The 16143-nt window shown below is 45.0% G+C and overlaps 1 protein-coding gene across 1 annotated transcript; it reads right to left on the bottom strand.

Moving 5' to 3' along the window:
* Positions 1-251: 251 nt before the first annotated feature.
* mal2 (mal, T cell differentiation protein 2) lies at positions 252-12614 on the bottom strand. The gene is made up of 4 exons (XM_042332454.1): positions 12406-12614; positions 11379-11549; positions 1779-1931; positions 252-451 (listed from the first exon to the last, which is right to left on the bottom strand). Exons 1-4 carry the CDS (start codon positions 12532-12534, stop codon positions 380-382), a joined length of 525 nt encoding a protein of 174 aa, XP_042188388.1. The 5' UTR covers positions 12535-12614; the 3' UTR covers positions 252-379.
* Positions 12615-16143: the final 3529 nt, after the last annotated feature.

The raw sequence follows: 16143 nt of genomic DNA, 5'->3' as shown, positions 1-16143 counted from the left end.
AATTGGAATACAGCATCCCCCCCCACCACACCATCAACCTTCAGATACCTAAATTATTCTGCAAGTTAAAGGTATCATTGTCATTGTAACAGGTTGCTCAGTGAAAACTACATATATAAAAAAACCTATTCATAGTGCACCCCGGAAAAGAAGGAAAACTATTTTACTCAACTCTTACCAGTTTCAGAACACTGAAAATACCACGAAAATACAATTATTTATAAACAGAAACATCACTGCAACAAGGACAGAACTGCTTGTGAAAAGATTTGCCTCTTCATTCAATATGTCATTTCCATTCTTTGGCGTTTGAAAGATGTTTTATCTGAAGGTGATGATTCCAACCAACTCTATCTTTTCAAACAGTTCAGAATACCAGTTACAGCTTCCATCTTCTTAAAGCAAGAAGAAAACTGCAGACATAGCACATAGTAACAACAAAAGAAAATATCTGTGGGGGGGAAAAAATAAAAAAATCAATCACATCAAATTAAAGAACATTTTGATTTGGCTTAGGTTTCTACAATACATAAAACAACTCCACCATTTCTCCATCAATTTTCAATTACTGTATTCTTCACAGACCAAAGATCTGACCTAAAACTTTTCTGCTTTTGTATAGATGAATACCACATCACATGATATCCACAGAGGTAGCAAGGAGTACAAGTTGAGGGATATTTATCAGCTCAAATATTCAAGTTACATTTCTTGAAAAATTGTACAATCAGCATTATCAGAGGGACGCTCACCTCTCATTAGTTTCTGTGGCAAGTTATAAATCACATGATCATTGCACATGTTATATGATTCATTCATCAGAAAGCTTGTTCAATCTGCATTTAACTGCCCACTTTCCTAATGAACTTGAGTCAAATTGAACTTGAACACCAAATTAGTACAGTATTTATTTATTTACATAATTTATTTTTGAGGGTGGTTTGTCATGTGGTCTTCTCTGCAAAAAAAGCCTTCCAACTGAAGGCTGAATTGAAGTTGGCACAATCCATTAAACCAATAGTGCCAACCCATGGCCCATGGGAGTACCAAGAAGTGGCCTGTCGAACATTCACACCAGCCTAGGTAAGTCTATGAGTAGCAATATTTATGCTGCAGCTATGAATCAAGTAATATTCAATCAAGAAAAAAATATTTTGTTGTCCGACCAAACAGGCTGGCCACCACTGTAGTAGACAATAGTCTCAAGGCCAGGAAAGGATGAAGGAAGAACTGGTAAAAAGTTATGGAATAGCACTGAGATGTATTTGCTTGTTAAAAGTAAAAGCAGGAATTTAGAAAGACAAGAGTTAAAAGGAGGCAAAGCTAAAAGGTGCTAGAGGGACCTTCTCTTCCCAGTTTTAATTAACTGTGAAAGTAACATGAATAGATCACGAGAGGTGATGGATTAAAGAGAGGCAAGGTCCTTCAGCCCATTTCACAGGAGAGTTATGGATGAATAGGCCCTATTCCCTTTATTCTCAACCTTCGAGAATACCCACCCGACTGTCCTCCCATTGCAGCAATAATCTGTTTCAGAAGTGAGTCCAGTGTCAGGATCTCAACCACCTTTCTCGGTATTACATTCCAGTCATTAATTATTCTCTGTTTAAAGAAATACATCCTAGAGTCTATCCTGAAATTGCCCTTTACAACACTGAACATGTGCCCTCTTGCCCCGTTACCTTGCTAAAATGAATTAGGAAAGAACAGTAATTTGTAGCACGTTAAGCGTAATTTAGTTGGGTTGAACCTGCATGAATTTAAACAAAAATACTTACTGTAGCAGCAACATTAAGACTGTATGCTTGTTGACTTAGAAGAGTGCTAACATTATTATGAATAATGCTGTGAGTAGCTCCAGCGGTGGTTGCAGCTTCAAGTAATGATGCTCCAAAATAGCACACGAAAGCAACAAAATGGTAGGCAAAATCCTGTGAATCAAATAGAACAATTAGCAGTATTCCAAATTTAGTCACTTCCAATACTGTACAGTATTTCTACTAAATGTTGAATGGAAAATCAGTGTTTACTAAATCTTAGCCTACAAGTTTTTAAAAAAAAATCTATCACACAATAATATTAGATTGAATGTGGAGAAAATCTTCTGTAGAGCTCCCTCCCTTACTATGGACTCTTCACAAAAAGCATTAGCCAAACAGGGTTTTAAGCCATCTTTAAGCCATTTCTTAGCCAGACACTATTGCAAATCATTGCCAGGGTTCCTGTTCCTAAATCCCTCTTCAGTACCCTCTGCTGGTTGAATGCTTGCAGGCAGCCAGGTGGGGAGTGGCCAGGCTCACTAAAGTTGAGCGTACTTTTCAGGACTCACACATGAATAAAGACCCGTTGGATGGGATACCCAGGAGGCAACCGGGGCCCATGGAACTGCACCCCATTACAGACCAGATTAGGACAGAGAGAGATATGCCAGAGGGAAGAAGTTTTAGAAAATTAATTAGTTACTTTCTTTAGAAAAACAAATAAAAAGCAGAAGAACAAGTTGCACTGGGGGAAAAGGTGGCTAATTTAACAATAAATTGTACTTATGTAGATCCTTTCATGGAGAACATCTAAAAGCATTTACCTGGATGTTGAGGGGCAATTACAGTGGGAAGGAGGAGGGTATAGGGAGGTGACAGAAAAGGTTAAAGAGGTACAAACGTTTTGAATTCAGTGCAAGAGGGTGTGAGATGAAAGAATTTTGGGAAAGAGTTCCATAGAGTGGGGGCATCATGACTGAAGGCACAAATGAGTGGGACAGAGGGGGCGTGGGACATGCAGCAAGCCTGGGCTTGTGCAGCAAAAGTAATGGGAGAATTGAGCTGGAGAAGAAAGCAAAAGTGGGATTCGAGGTGAGCATGAGGATCTTGAAATGAATCTGCTGGGAGATGGGTGGTCAGTTGGGTAGAAATGAAAATGCCAATTATCCCAAAGCTTTGTCAACTGTTACATTCTCAAAGACATTTGTAGCACAACCAGGCCAGGGTCTGTTTAAACAAATGATCTTTGCCAAACATCTGATTAACAGCCCACCTTCAGTTTGCACATTGTGATCTGGAGCCAGGCGGGTAAAAATGAAAATGATATACAATAACAACAACATTACATTTGTATAGCGCCTTTCACGTCGGGAGAACGTTCCAAGGCGCTGGACAGTATACAGCATTTCAGACCCAAGTTGGGATCAGGGGGGGAGAAGGGAGGGGAGGGGAAGGGGTGTGACCGATGACATGGTCAAAGAGGAGGGTTTTGAGGTGGGACTTGAAGGAGGCTAAGGAGGGGGCGAGGCGGAGTGATTGGGGGATGGAATTCCAGAGGTTGGGGGCAGAGTGTCTGAATGCTCTCCCGCCAATGGTGGGGCAGGTGGGTCAGGGGACGTGGAGCAGACCAGAGCCGGCTGAGCGGAGGGAGTGGAAGGTTGGTAGGGAGTTAGAGGTCACAGAGGTAGGTTGGGGCGAGGCCATGGAGGGCTTTGTATGTGAGGACCAGGATCTTGAACTGGATCCTCTGAAGGATAGGGAGCCAATGGAGTCGGGCGAGAGTGAGGGAGATGGAGTCACGGAGTTTGGTGCGGGAGAGGAGACAAGCTGCAGAGTTCTGGATTATCTGCAGCCTGTGGAGGGAGGAGTTGGGAAGGCCGACAACCGGGGCATTTGCATAGTCGAGCCTGGAGGTGATGAAGGCATGAACAAGAGTTTCAGAGGCCTGAGGGGTGAGGTAGTGGCCAAGTCGGGCGATGTTACGGAGGTGAGGGAAGGCAGAGCAGGTCATGGCTTGAATGTGGGGAAGAAAAGACAGTTGAGGGTCGAACAAGACACCTCGGTTCCTGACTGACTTGGTGAGCTGTAGTGTGCAACCATGGAGGTTGATGTTGCCAGAGCCTGAGGTGCTGAGGCGCTGGCGTGAGCCAATCAGGAGGGCCTCAGTCTTGTTCACATTCAACTGTAGGAAATTTGCCCTCATCCAGGACTTGATGTCCGACAGGCAGTCTGTCAGGACAGCAGTGGTCCTGGAGTTGAGGGTGGAGGCAGAAAGATAGAGTTGGTGTCATCCGCATACATGTGGAAGTTGACCCAAAATTCTACGGATAATGTCACCAAGGGGGAGCATGTAGATATTAAAGAGGAGAGGGCCAAGGACAGAGCCCTGGGGGACGCCAGGCGTGGCAGTGAGGGGGCTGGAGGAGAAATCATTAGAGCCAACAAAGTGGAGATGGTGAGAGACAGGAATCGAACCAGGCAAAGACAGATCCACGAAGATTAAGTAAAGAGAGGTGGTGTATGAAGATAGAGTGGTCGACAGTGTCGAAGGCGGCAGCGAGGTCGAGGAGGACAAGGAGGCAGAGGGAGCCCTGATCACAGATGTTCAGCATGTCTTTAATAACTTTGACCAGGGCTGTTTCCGTGCTCTTTCCGGGTTCAAAGAGGGAATGGCGAGAAAGAAATCCATCCATCCAAAAGCTTTATCCATTGTTACATTCTCCAACAGATCTATGATACAACCAAGCCATAAGCTGACAAATCAATGACAGCTTCCCAAACATCATATTAAGTGTTACTTCGCACGTTGTGATTGGGAGCTAGTTGAGTAAAAATGAAAATGACAAACGTCCAAAAGATTTGTCGACTGTTACATTCTCAAAATCTTTGTGGCACAACCAGGCCAGGATTCATATAAACAAATGTTGCTTAGAAATATCGTAAACTCCTGATATCTCAACCCTGTTTTAACTTGTCATTACCAGTTAAGTCATCACGTTGTCAATATCCTGGCTGCATTTATTGATATATATACACCTAACTTGCCACTTCTGATAATTTGTCACTGAGCTCTTTTCCCTTGGACCGACGAGTTATCAGGAGTTTACTATAGATGAAACTATACCACTAAATGCTGCAGTATCTATTAGAATCCAGCTCGGACTCCCAGTTGGGTCTATGAAGAGCTTTAAGATGACTATATAAATGTAAAAATCGTTGCTGTTGTGATGATTACACAGGAACAGCGATCATAATACAATTACATCAAATGTCAAAATAAGACCACAAAAAGACTGGAAAAGAGAAAATTTTATGTGAATGAGGAATGAACATGTTCAGTGCAAATAAATTGGTGGGATACATTCGTAGAGAAAACTACAGACCAGCAAGTGGAAATTGCAAGGAGAAAAATAAAAGTTGAGGTTCGAAACCAGAGTGTTGTAGATTAACAAGGAGTCCAAGTCATTGAAGTTTTAAAACAAGGTTTTAATCATTATAAGACACAAAAAACTAAGGAAATTAGGATAATGTATATAACAATAACTTGCATTTATATAGTGTCTTTCACGTCAGGAGGACGTCTCAAAGTGCTACACAGTGCAGGATGGGCACCCGAGCTGAGGCTGGTACAATTGTAAACAAGAAGACAAAAATAAACTCAAAATATTGTATACGATATGTCAAATGGCATCTAAAAGTAATAGATTAGCTAAAGTGTTGGAAATAGAAGTGTATATATGGATGTGCAGAAAGCCTTTAATAAGGCATCTCATGACACATGATAAAAACCTGAAGGGTCATGGTATTAAAGATAAAATAGTAGTAAAATTGTTTTCAAATCCCTTCATGCCCTTGCACCTCGCTACCTATCTGGTTTGCTTAACCCCCATTGCACTCCCTCTGTTCCACCATTGGTGGCCATGCTTTCAGCCACTATGCCCCAAAACTCTGGAACTCCCTCCCTCAATCCCTCCGCCTTGCCCCCTCCCTCTCTACTTTCAAGTCCCACCTAAAGACCTTCCTTTTTGATCATGCTTACAGTCACCTCCCCACTCCCTCTGGCTTAGGGTCAGACTCCACCACTATCAAGTGCTCTGGGATGCTACCCCATGTGAAGGGCGCTATTTAAATGCAAGTTGTTGTTGTAGTAGAAAGAGTCATATACAATCATATACAAATTTGGGCAGAGCTAAAGAAAATAACTAGAGCTAAGGCATGAAAAAAGGCAAACGAGGACAATAAAGCAAGGAAAATATTATTTTAAAGATGACAAGGATAATCACGGAAAGATCAAAGAAACAGCTGATGTGCAAGTACTTTGCATCTACATTTGCAGATGGGGAGTTGCTGGGAAAGGAGGTAGATGTCAAGGTGCAGCTGTTATAATTTATTTCAATAAGAAAGTAGTGGCCAAAAGGTTGACAGAACAAAGTGGAGAAGATTACAGGGTCAGACAGGAGGATTTCATCATAGAGTGCTGAGGTAGGTTAAACCCAAATAGTGGGAGCATTGACTGAAATTATCATAGGTACTTAAAAGAATTCCGAGGGATTGTAATGTTGTGTCGTTGTTCAAAATGGGATGGGGGAGGGGAATAAGATAAATCTGGAAACTTTAGGCTGGTTTCGCTTCACATTGTTGGTGGTTAAAATGTTGGGTGTCTATTATAAGGCAAGAATTGATAAGCATCTTGATGGACAAGCATGGATTCTTGAAGGGCAGATTGTGTTTAACTTAATCTAAACTAATATATTTTTGAGAAAATAAGAGTGTAAAGTATGTCATAATACACTATCAAAACTTGAAAGGTCATGGTGTTAAAGATAAAATAGTAGTAGAAAGAGTCATATACAATCATTCTCACAATTTGTTAAGGGGGTATTTGTGCATGATTTGTATTGCAGTGTCAAGTCATTTATGACAAAATTATTTATTTTATCAGGTCTGATAGGAAACAGGCAGTTTGCCCATTTTCCAACTTTGCAGCAGATTACTGGTTGCGATCAAAGCCTTAGAAAGTATACTTCGTCACTACTTGACTTACATGCCGAATTTTCTCGCAGATTCCAGGATTTCAATTTGATCAAAAATGACCTGTCTTTGGTCTCTTCACCTTTCTCATTTGATGTTGACAAAGCCTCATTTGACCTCCAACTTGAGCTTATTAACATGCAATGCAATGACCTGACCATTGCTTGCGGAGCAATTCAAATCAGTGCCGCTTCCCAGTTTTTATGCCTCTCTTAATGAATATACCTTTCCAAAAATAAAGGCTCATGCCCGGAGGATGCTTGTGCTGTTTGGATCAACATACATATGCGAGGAAACATTTTCTGTGATGAAATTCAATAAATCAAAACATAGGTCTGTGATGACTGATGACCACCTTGCAGCAGTCCTCCACATTACAACGGAAACGATGCCTGACTTCAAATGCCTGGTTAAAGCACATCAGCGCTTTCATTCTTCCCATTGAGTGAGCTTCTCACATTCTCATTAATATGTGAATAAATATCGAAAAAATGTCTACTCAATGAGTTATTTTTATTTAACCTAATTTTAATGAATGTCAATTATGTAGACTTTATTTTATGCATGTACAAGTATAAGACTTGATTTTGAGCTATTATTAAGCATTTGCATCTATATTAAGTGCGTGGCCCGCGAAGCTTACCAAAACTTGTGAAGTGACAAAATAATTGCCCACCCTTGTCTTAGACAATGCCCGCCATCACCTCTCTCCTCCCCAGTCACTGTAAAGCTCTAAGATGTTACTCTCCACATGAAGGGCACTATATAAATGCAAATTGTTGCAAAATTCTATCAACATGGTTGGAACACAATTTCTTAAAGTGCATGGTTAGATTGTTATCATTTATTTTACTGATGTGACTTCACATTATAGCCTGAGCTATTACGGTCAGGCATACCTTCAGTGCTATTAAACGTCAACAGTAAGATGCATATTCTGGATATTTGATAATATTGCCTTGATTTGAAATAAGGGCCTCAAGTCTGAAATGCTTTCCGGTGTGGAGTCCTGTAGCTCAGTGGTTAGAGCTGTGGGAGTTTACTCCACACACCTCTCTTTACCTAGCAGTAAGTAGGAACCCGGTTGTCAGTTGATTGGCGCATCGCTTTTCCAGGGGTAATTTTCCTTCAAAAAAAATAATAATTTGGTCACTCAATGCACGATTTTGTGGGGCACTGCTGTGTGTAATTGGCTGCCGCATTTCGACCACAAAATATACAGTCAACTCACTTTACAGTATATTCTGTGAAGCGCTTTAAGACGTCTTGATGACATGATAAGGCACTATATTAAATGCAAGGATCATTATTATCCTTGCGGGCTTCCAAACCTTACTCCTCAGATTATTTGCTGTTTTTATTTCATTTTGTTTTTCTGCTTTGCATCCAACACAGAAGGAACACACCTCACACACACTACAAGCTCAATGTTCACTTGTAAAACAAGTCAGTAATTTTTCACAGTTTGCAGCTGAAATTTGAGATTGATTTTAATGTTTTTCTACAATAAATCTCAAAAGGCAGTTCTATAAAATTGTTTTTTTTGTTTAGCTTTTCACTACACCTTTGTCCCAGTTTATACTGATAGGATTCTTAGCTGCACGTCTTAACTACATTCAGGCTCAGAGAGCAGTATTTAGAAATAAACTTTGCCCCTAGGTGCGGCACTAAGCAATTTACGCCAAATATACAATATGGGGTTCAATTTAAATCAGTAATCTCACGTCTATAATCTCAACACCTTGGGCCGTCCTCCCTACATAAAAGGCACTATACAAATATAATAAATAAATATAATAAATGTAATACAGCCCACATATATACAGTCAATTCACTTTACAGTATATTCTGTGAAGTGCTTTGAGACGTCTCGAAGATGTGAAAAGCGCGATATCAAATCAAGGATTATTATTATATTATAGTTTGCTGTTGTTGTCAGATCACTTTTATTCAAAGGTTTTGTTCAGATATTGATTAGCAGCATAGCAGATGAAATATTGAACACAAAATTGCAATATATGAGTCAAAACTGGAGAAATACCAAACACATTATGTAGCACCCCTAATTCCAACAATCCCATTCCCCCAAAACTGATGCTGTGTCCAAAGGATGTAACATTTATAAAAAAACAAGATCCCAGAACATCAGTCATTTAGTAAATTAAAATACATTATTGATTTAATAGCAATTGTTAGGCTGTCATGGAACTGGCCTGGTTGGTAGCACTCTCACCCCAAAGTCTGAAGATTTTGGATTCAAGACACTTATCAGGAATTTGAGTTCACACACTAGGCTGATATCCCTGTTCAGTACTGGGGGAGTGTTGCATTGTCAAAGAAGCTGTCCTTCGGATGAAGTATTAAACTTAGATGGACACTAAAGATGCCATGACAGTTCAAAAAAAAAGATAAATTAGTTTTTCCCTGAGTTTTTCCTGGCCTAGCCAAAAATCCCTCATGTAAAGTTAGTCCTGCATTTTTTCACTGTTTTTGGGACACTGATGCATGGAAATTGGTTGCAGTATTTGCCTTCAAATACACAGTCACTACATTTCACTACACTTAAAATGTTGTGAAGTCCTTGACATGTCCGCCTGACATGAAAGATGCTATATCAAATGCATGGATTATTATAACAATCATCTATACATGTTTCTGCAGCCATTTAACTTAAAATGGGACGAGTTTCTCTGGCTTGCATTGTCCACCAAATAAGGTTGAAAACCGAAACTTATGAACACATGTACATCTTTTCAGCAGTAAATCTTTTTTAAAAATAATGCACAGGGTTTGTTTACATCTGCCTTCTCTTCCGCTCACCTCTGGTTCTCCAGACAGGTTTGTAAGTATGAGCTTTTCAACACTCTCTGTGCACATTAAATTAATTTATATATAAAATATTGAATATTCAGCTGAATTGACTAAATAGGGTTTCAAAGGGTAAAGAAAATGAAAAGCCGAGGTTCTCATTCCCTTGTCCCCTTAATTAACTCCTTTCTAGTCATAGCCATGATCTGACCACTTTGATGGCACGTTGGATTGTTCTGAGTCAGTAGATCTTTGGGGACGAGGAAAGAAGGGGTAAGTGGACCTCCAAAAAAAATGTGTCTCCCGTGCTATCTATAAAAATTCTCACCAGGAAACACTAGTTTCCCAATATTTTGACAAATGTCCATCTTTTCCATTCCACTCTCCTATGAATCCTAAAGAGATATCATAGTCACAAACCCAGATCATGTAGCACTCCAAGTGGTGTCAGCACAGCCCCAGTGTAACCAACCTGCCTGTGACCTCTTTTATACTGACGCTTGCTGGCAAAATCGCTGCTATTCTCACAATAATTCACTAACAAATGGATAGCATAAATCCTCCAGATGTTTTGGTCTCACTTGAATTCACAGGTCTGTGGGGTAACAAACCAAGACCACAAACAAGATCACTCTTTTCAGAGCACAACCATAATTACTTCATAACACATTCAGCTCAGGAAGGAACGGAATCATTTCAAATGGCATTCCCTTTGTCAGTTCTGATGAAGGGTCGTGGACCGAAACGTTGACTTACTTTCCTTTCTCCATAGATGCTGCCTGAACTGCTGAGTGTTCCCAGAGACTTCTGTTTTTGAAACAAAACTATCCATTTGCACCCTATTTATCAATGTAAAATGAAGGCAATCTGCGTTTTGCACTCATAGACAATCAAATCCAGGTAATGTTTTACTCCTTACCAGCTCTAACTATAAGGGAAGCTAGGAAGTGTTTTTTGGGGTTTCAATAAGGGTTCAAAGTTATGAATGGCTTGACTGTGCATGCATTGGCTGTCACGTTTGCCTACAAATATACAGTAAAATCCTGTGAAGCAATTTGAGATGTCTCAACGACACAATAAGGCATCATATCAAATTTAAGGATCAGGAGAAATTGTTTCACAGAAAGGGTTAACAGGATGTACGTTAAAGGAACTTGCCATTGAAACCAAACTATTACAGCATAAGAAACAAAATTTGTTAAACACTTGAAGAACGAAAACATGAAATGCTACAGGTAAACAACAGTGAAAGTGAATTCGAACAATTAGCTCAGTTTGGGGCAGCTTACTGAACCCAGGCACGTGGGCCGAATGCCAAAAGTATTTTGTAACTGAAAACATTCGATTCTCCCATTACCACTTAATCATTAGAAATTGAAAGGCAAAATGTTTGAAGATAACATTCCCACCGGTATTGTGCTGGACTGCAAAAGAAAGCAAACAGGAACTCTTGCCTCCCATTCCTTTAATGACTTGTCACCACAGCAGTGCCTTTCCACACTGCCACACAGAAAATCCCAATGCCACCTCGACCACCGGGTGGCATGAAACAAAAAGGATGCCCTTAATACCTGCTTGCCCACCTCTCGGCTCCTGCAAACAATCCAGCCACACAGTGTGAACATTTACTGCGCTGCACAGCTAGAAATCTCCAGAGAGGAGGCTCCTTCCCTTTCAGTTTAGGAACACCAAAGTTGACCAGTGGATTAAGTGACAGGCTTGGTCTTACACACTTGATGGCGAATAATCCAGTGGTTAATGATCATCAATAAAGCTTACCAGGAAGTTCCAGTCCACCTCCACTCGGAGCACGATCCCGAAGATGTAGGCAAGCAGGTAGAGGATGGAACAGGCACACGCGGTGATGGACACAAACATCACCCAGCCTTGTAGCAGAGGCACCGGGACATTGGAAGCAGCGATAAGGATCCATACCAGCGCCCCGAATAGCTATACAACAACAACAAAATTACATTTTATAGCGGCTTTCACGTCGGGAGGACATGCCAAGGCCCTGACCAGTGGAGGTCAGTGTCTTTAGAGGAGGAAGTACATTAAGTTTAGAGAGAGAGAGAGAAAAATAACTAACTGCAGAGAAGGAAAGAAAAAACTTTTTTTAAATATAGAAGCGAAGACAAGAGATGTGACTTTGAAAAGGAAAGAGAAAACAATGTTAGAAAAGGAGAGAGAGAGACAGAGAGAAAGACAGACCCAGAGAGACAGACAGAGACACAGAGACAGACCCAGAGAGACAGACAGAGACACAGACCCAGAGAGACAGACAGAGACACAGAGACAGACCCAGAGAGACAGACAGAGACACAGAGACAGACCCAGAGAGACAGACCCAGACCCAGAGAGACAGACCCAGAGAGACAGACCCAGACCCAGAGAGACAGACCCAGAGAGACAGACCCAGACCCAGAGAGACAGACCCAGACCCAGAGAGACAGACCCAGACCCAGAGAGACAGACCCAGAGACAGACCCAGAGAGACAGACCCAGAGAGACAGACCCAGACCCAGAGAGACAGACCCAGACCCAGAGAGACAGACCCAGACCCAGAGAGACAGACCCAGACCCAGAGAGACAGACCCAGACCCAGAGAGACAGACCCAGACCCAGAGAGACAGACCCAGAGAGACAGACACCGACCCAGAGAGACAGACAGAGACACAGAGACAGACCCAGAGAGACAGACACAGAGACAGACACAGACACAGACAGAGATCCAGAGAGAGGTGAAGGACACGCGGTGTGTGTGTGTGTGTTGGGGGGAGAGGCACCGCTCAGAGTGGGGACTTACAATCTCCAGACAGATCAGGACCCCGGAGTATGTCTGCAGCACCGGGAGGCCGACAGGGAGGGTGATGCGAGGCGCGGGGAAGGCTATGTTGGGATTGACGCCGGTGTTGTTCGGAGCGGGAGCCGACATGACGGTTCGTGTGGGGACAGACAGGCAACAGGCAACAGGCAGGTGGGCGCGGCAGCGGGGAAGGCAGGTGTGGCCTCAACTCCCCGCCACAGCTCACAGCCCAACACAGGAGCCAGACCACACCCTGCACCTGCCCCCCCCACCAGCCCTGCCCCCTGCCCTGCCCCCCCCCAGCTCTGCCCCCCCCCCCCTGCCCCCCCCTCCTGCCCTGCCCCCCCCCCCCCAGCCCTGCCCCCCCCAGCCCTGCCCCGCCCCAGCCCTGCCCTGCCACCCTGCCCCCCCCCCCAGCCCAGCCCTGCCACCCTGCCCCCCCCCCAGCCCTGCCCCCCCCACCCCCACCACACACACACCCCCCACCACACACACATACCCCCCACCACCCCCCACCACACCCCCACCACCACACACACCCCCCCCACCACCACCACCACACACCCCCCCCCACCACACACACCCCCCACCACCACACACCCCCCCACCACCACCCCCCCCCCCACCACCACCCCCACCCCCCCCACCACACACACCACCACCCCACCCCCCCCACCCCCCCCACCCCCCACCCACCCCCCCACCACACACACACCACCCCCACCACACACACCACCCCACCACACACACCACCCCACCACACACACCACCCCCACCACACACACCATACCCCCACCACCACACACACCCCCCCACACCACACACACCCCCCACCACACACACACACCCCCACCCCACACCACACCCCCACCACCACCCACCCCACACACACAACACCCACCCCCCACCACACACACACCCCCACCACCACACACACACCCCCACCCACCCCCCACCCCCCACCACACCCCCCCCACCACACACCCCCCCCCACCCACACACACCCCCCCCACCACACACACCACCCCCACCACACACAACACCCCACCACCCCCACCCCCCCACCCACCCCCCCACCACACACCCCACCCCCCACCCACACACACCACACCCCCCCCACCCCCACCACACCACCCACACACCCCCACCACACACACACACCCCCCCCACACACACCCACCCCCACCACACACACACAACCCCCCACACACACACCCCCCACCACACACCACACCCCCCACCACACACACACCACCCACACACACACACCCCCACCACACACACACCCCCACCCACACACACACCACCCCCACCACACACACCACCCCCCCACCACACACACACCCCCCACCACACACACCCCCACCACCACACACACACCACCCCCACCACACACACACCACCCCCACCACCACACACCCCCCACCACACACCACCACCCACCCCCCACACACACACCCCCCCCCACACACACACCCCCCACCCACACACACCCCACCACCACCACACACACCACCCCCACCACAACACACCACCCCCACCACACACACACCCCCCACACACACACCACCCCCACCACACACACCACCCCCCACCACACACACCACCCCCACCACATACACACAACCCCCCCCACACACACATACCCCCCACCACACACACACCCCCCACCACCACACACACCCCCCACCACACACACACCACCCCCACCACCACACACCCCCCCCACCACACACACCACCCCCACCACATACACACATACCCCCCCACACACACATACCCCCACCACCACACCACCCCCACACACACACACCCCCCCACCACCACCACACACACCCCCACCACACACACACCCCCCCCACACACACATACCCCCACCACACACACCCCCACCACACACACACCCCCACCACATACACACATACCCCCCCCCACCACACACATACCCCCACCACCACACACACCCCCACCACACACACCCCCACCACCACCACCACACACACCCCCCACCACACACACCACCCCCCACCACCACACACACCCCCACACCACCACCACACACAGCGCCCCCCACACACACCACCCCCACCACCACACACAGCGCCCCCCACACCCCACCACCACACACACACCCCACGCCACACACCTCCCCACACATACACACCCCCCACCACACACAACCCCCTCCCGCCACCACCACCACACACACCCCCACCACACTACCCCCACCACCACACACACACACACTTTCCTTACTCCACACGGCTAATAATAATCCCTCCAAAACAAAACAATAATAAATTGGTCATTTTCAATCCACGACTTTTTGTGGGACACTGCTGAGCGCAATTGGCTGCCGCGTTTCGCCCACAAATATACAGTCAATTCACTACAGCATATTCTGTGAAGCGCTTTGAGACGTTGAGAAGACATGAAAAGCGCTATATCAAATGCAAGGGTTATTATTCATTATAATTATCGTTCTTCCACGTGTTTTGGTGGTTGGTCAGTGCACCGTAGAAGAACAACATGGGAGGAACAGCTCTTTGTGAACACCCTGTAAAATCCTACTTTGGGATCCACCAAGATGGGAGAACAAGAATGATCTGGTTGCGAAAGACAACCTCAGGGAAGACACCAGGAAGTGGGTAATTAACAGCAGGAACAGGTGGGCGGGAAGGGTGTCTGAGACCAGGACACTGAGCTCATCTTTTTAAAAACATTGCTTGATGCTGTAACGGGAGGGAGGGATATTCTTGAGGGGTGAGGTCAAATGGATTAAAGTTCACCTGAACCAGTCTTATGATCTTGTGAATACTTCTTTTAACCACTACAACCCATAGTGCCTTCAGATCATCAATCATTATCTTCATTGTTACCTGTATTATTATAGGCAACCAACAAAGTTGCCTTTTTTTCCTTAAAAAAATCCACTCACTAACTAAAATTAGATACATTGTATAATGTTTGGAGAGAGGGGAACAATGTACACTGCAACAGGAATCTGAATAACAACAACAAGATTACATTTGTATAGCGCCTTTCACGTTGGGAGGACGTCCCGAATAAAGTTGAATAAAGTTGAATCTTTCATACATTTTGGAGGATTGAAGATGGAATGGAAATAAAGCAATGGATCAGTGTGACTAATTTGACAATAAATGCTGTTAAAATGCCCTTGACACCAGACATGACTGCGAGAAAACTGTACGCAATTGGCTGCCGCGTTTCACCACCAAATACACAGTATATTCTGTGCAGTGCTTTAAGATGTCTTGAAGATGTGATAAGACGCAATATTAAATGCAAGGATTATTATTATTAAAGTAATTAGAAGGGAATAAGAAACGTGGGTTGGCCGTAATGATCTTTTCTCAAGGTCATATTCTCATTTTTTAACTGGGTTTAGAAAAAGAATACAGATTTGAGATTTGATACATGGGCAGATTTGTTCTAAGCAACTGCAGCAAATGTTTGACACTGTATCTAAGGGCCAGTGACAGCAAGTGTAGCAATAAACTTGCAAGCTAGTAAAAGGTAAAAGCTAGAAACCCCACCCCTGTGACTAATAATTAATTGTGGTTCTCCAATACAATACAACTATTATCGATTTCAAAAGGAGTTAAATCTCTGAATTTAATTTACAGTGAGTCAATAAACAAACTCAATACTGTACAGTACTACAGTTGGCACTCCACTGATCTGCCAATTAAGTATGGAGTGCTACTATTTCCCACT

The sequence above is a fragment of the Callorhinchus milii genome, unplaced genomic scaffold (assembly GCF_018977255.1).
Source record: "Callorhinchus milii isolate IMCB2004 unplaced genomic scaffold, IMCB_Cmil_1.0 Scaffold2, whole genome shotgun sequence".
NCBI lineage: Eukaryota > Metazoa > Chordata > Chondrichthyes > Chimaeriformes > Callorhinchidae > Callorhinchus > Callorhinchus milii.
This window is presented reverse-complemented; position numbering and strand designations above follow the sequence as displayed.

Bases quoted from the DNA above. Each gene is read 5' to 3' on its own strand.
- mal2 (XM_042332454.1), bottom strand. From the start codon at position 12,534: ATGTCGGCTCCCGCTCCGAACAACACCGGCGTCAATCCCAACATAGCC. The intron at 11,550-12,405 runs GTAAGTCCCCAC...GTTGTTGTATAG, and splicing joins TCCTGATCTGTCTGGAGATT to CTATTCGGGGCGCTGGTATG. The intron at 452-1,778 runs GTAAGTATTTTT...TCCCCCCCACAG, and splicing joins GTCTTAATGTTGCTGCTACA to ATATTTTCTTTTGTTGTTAC.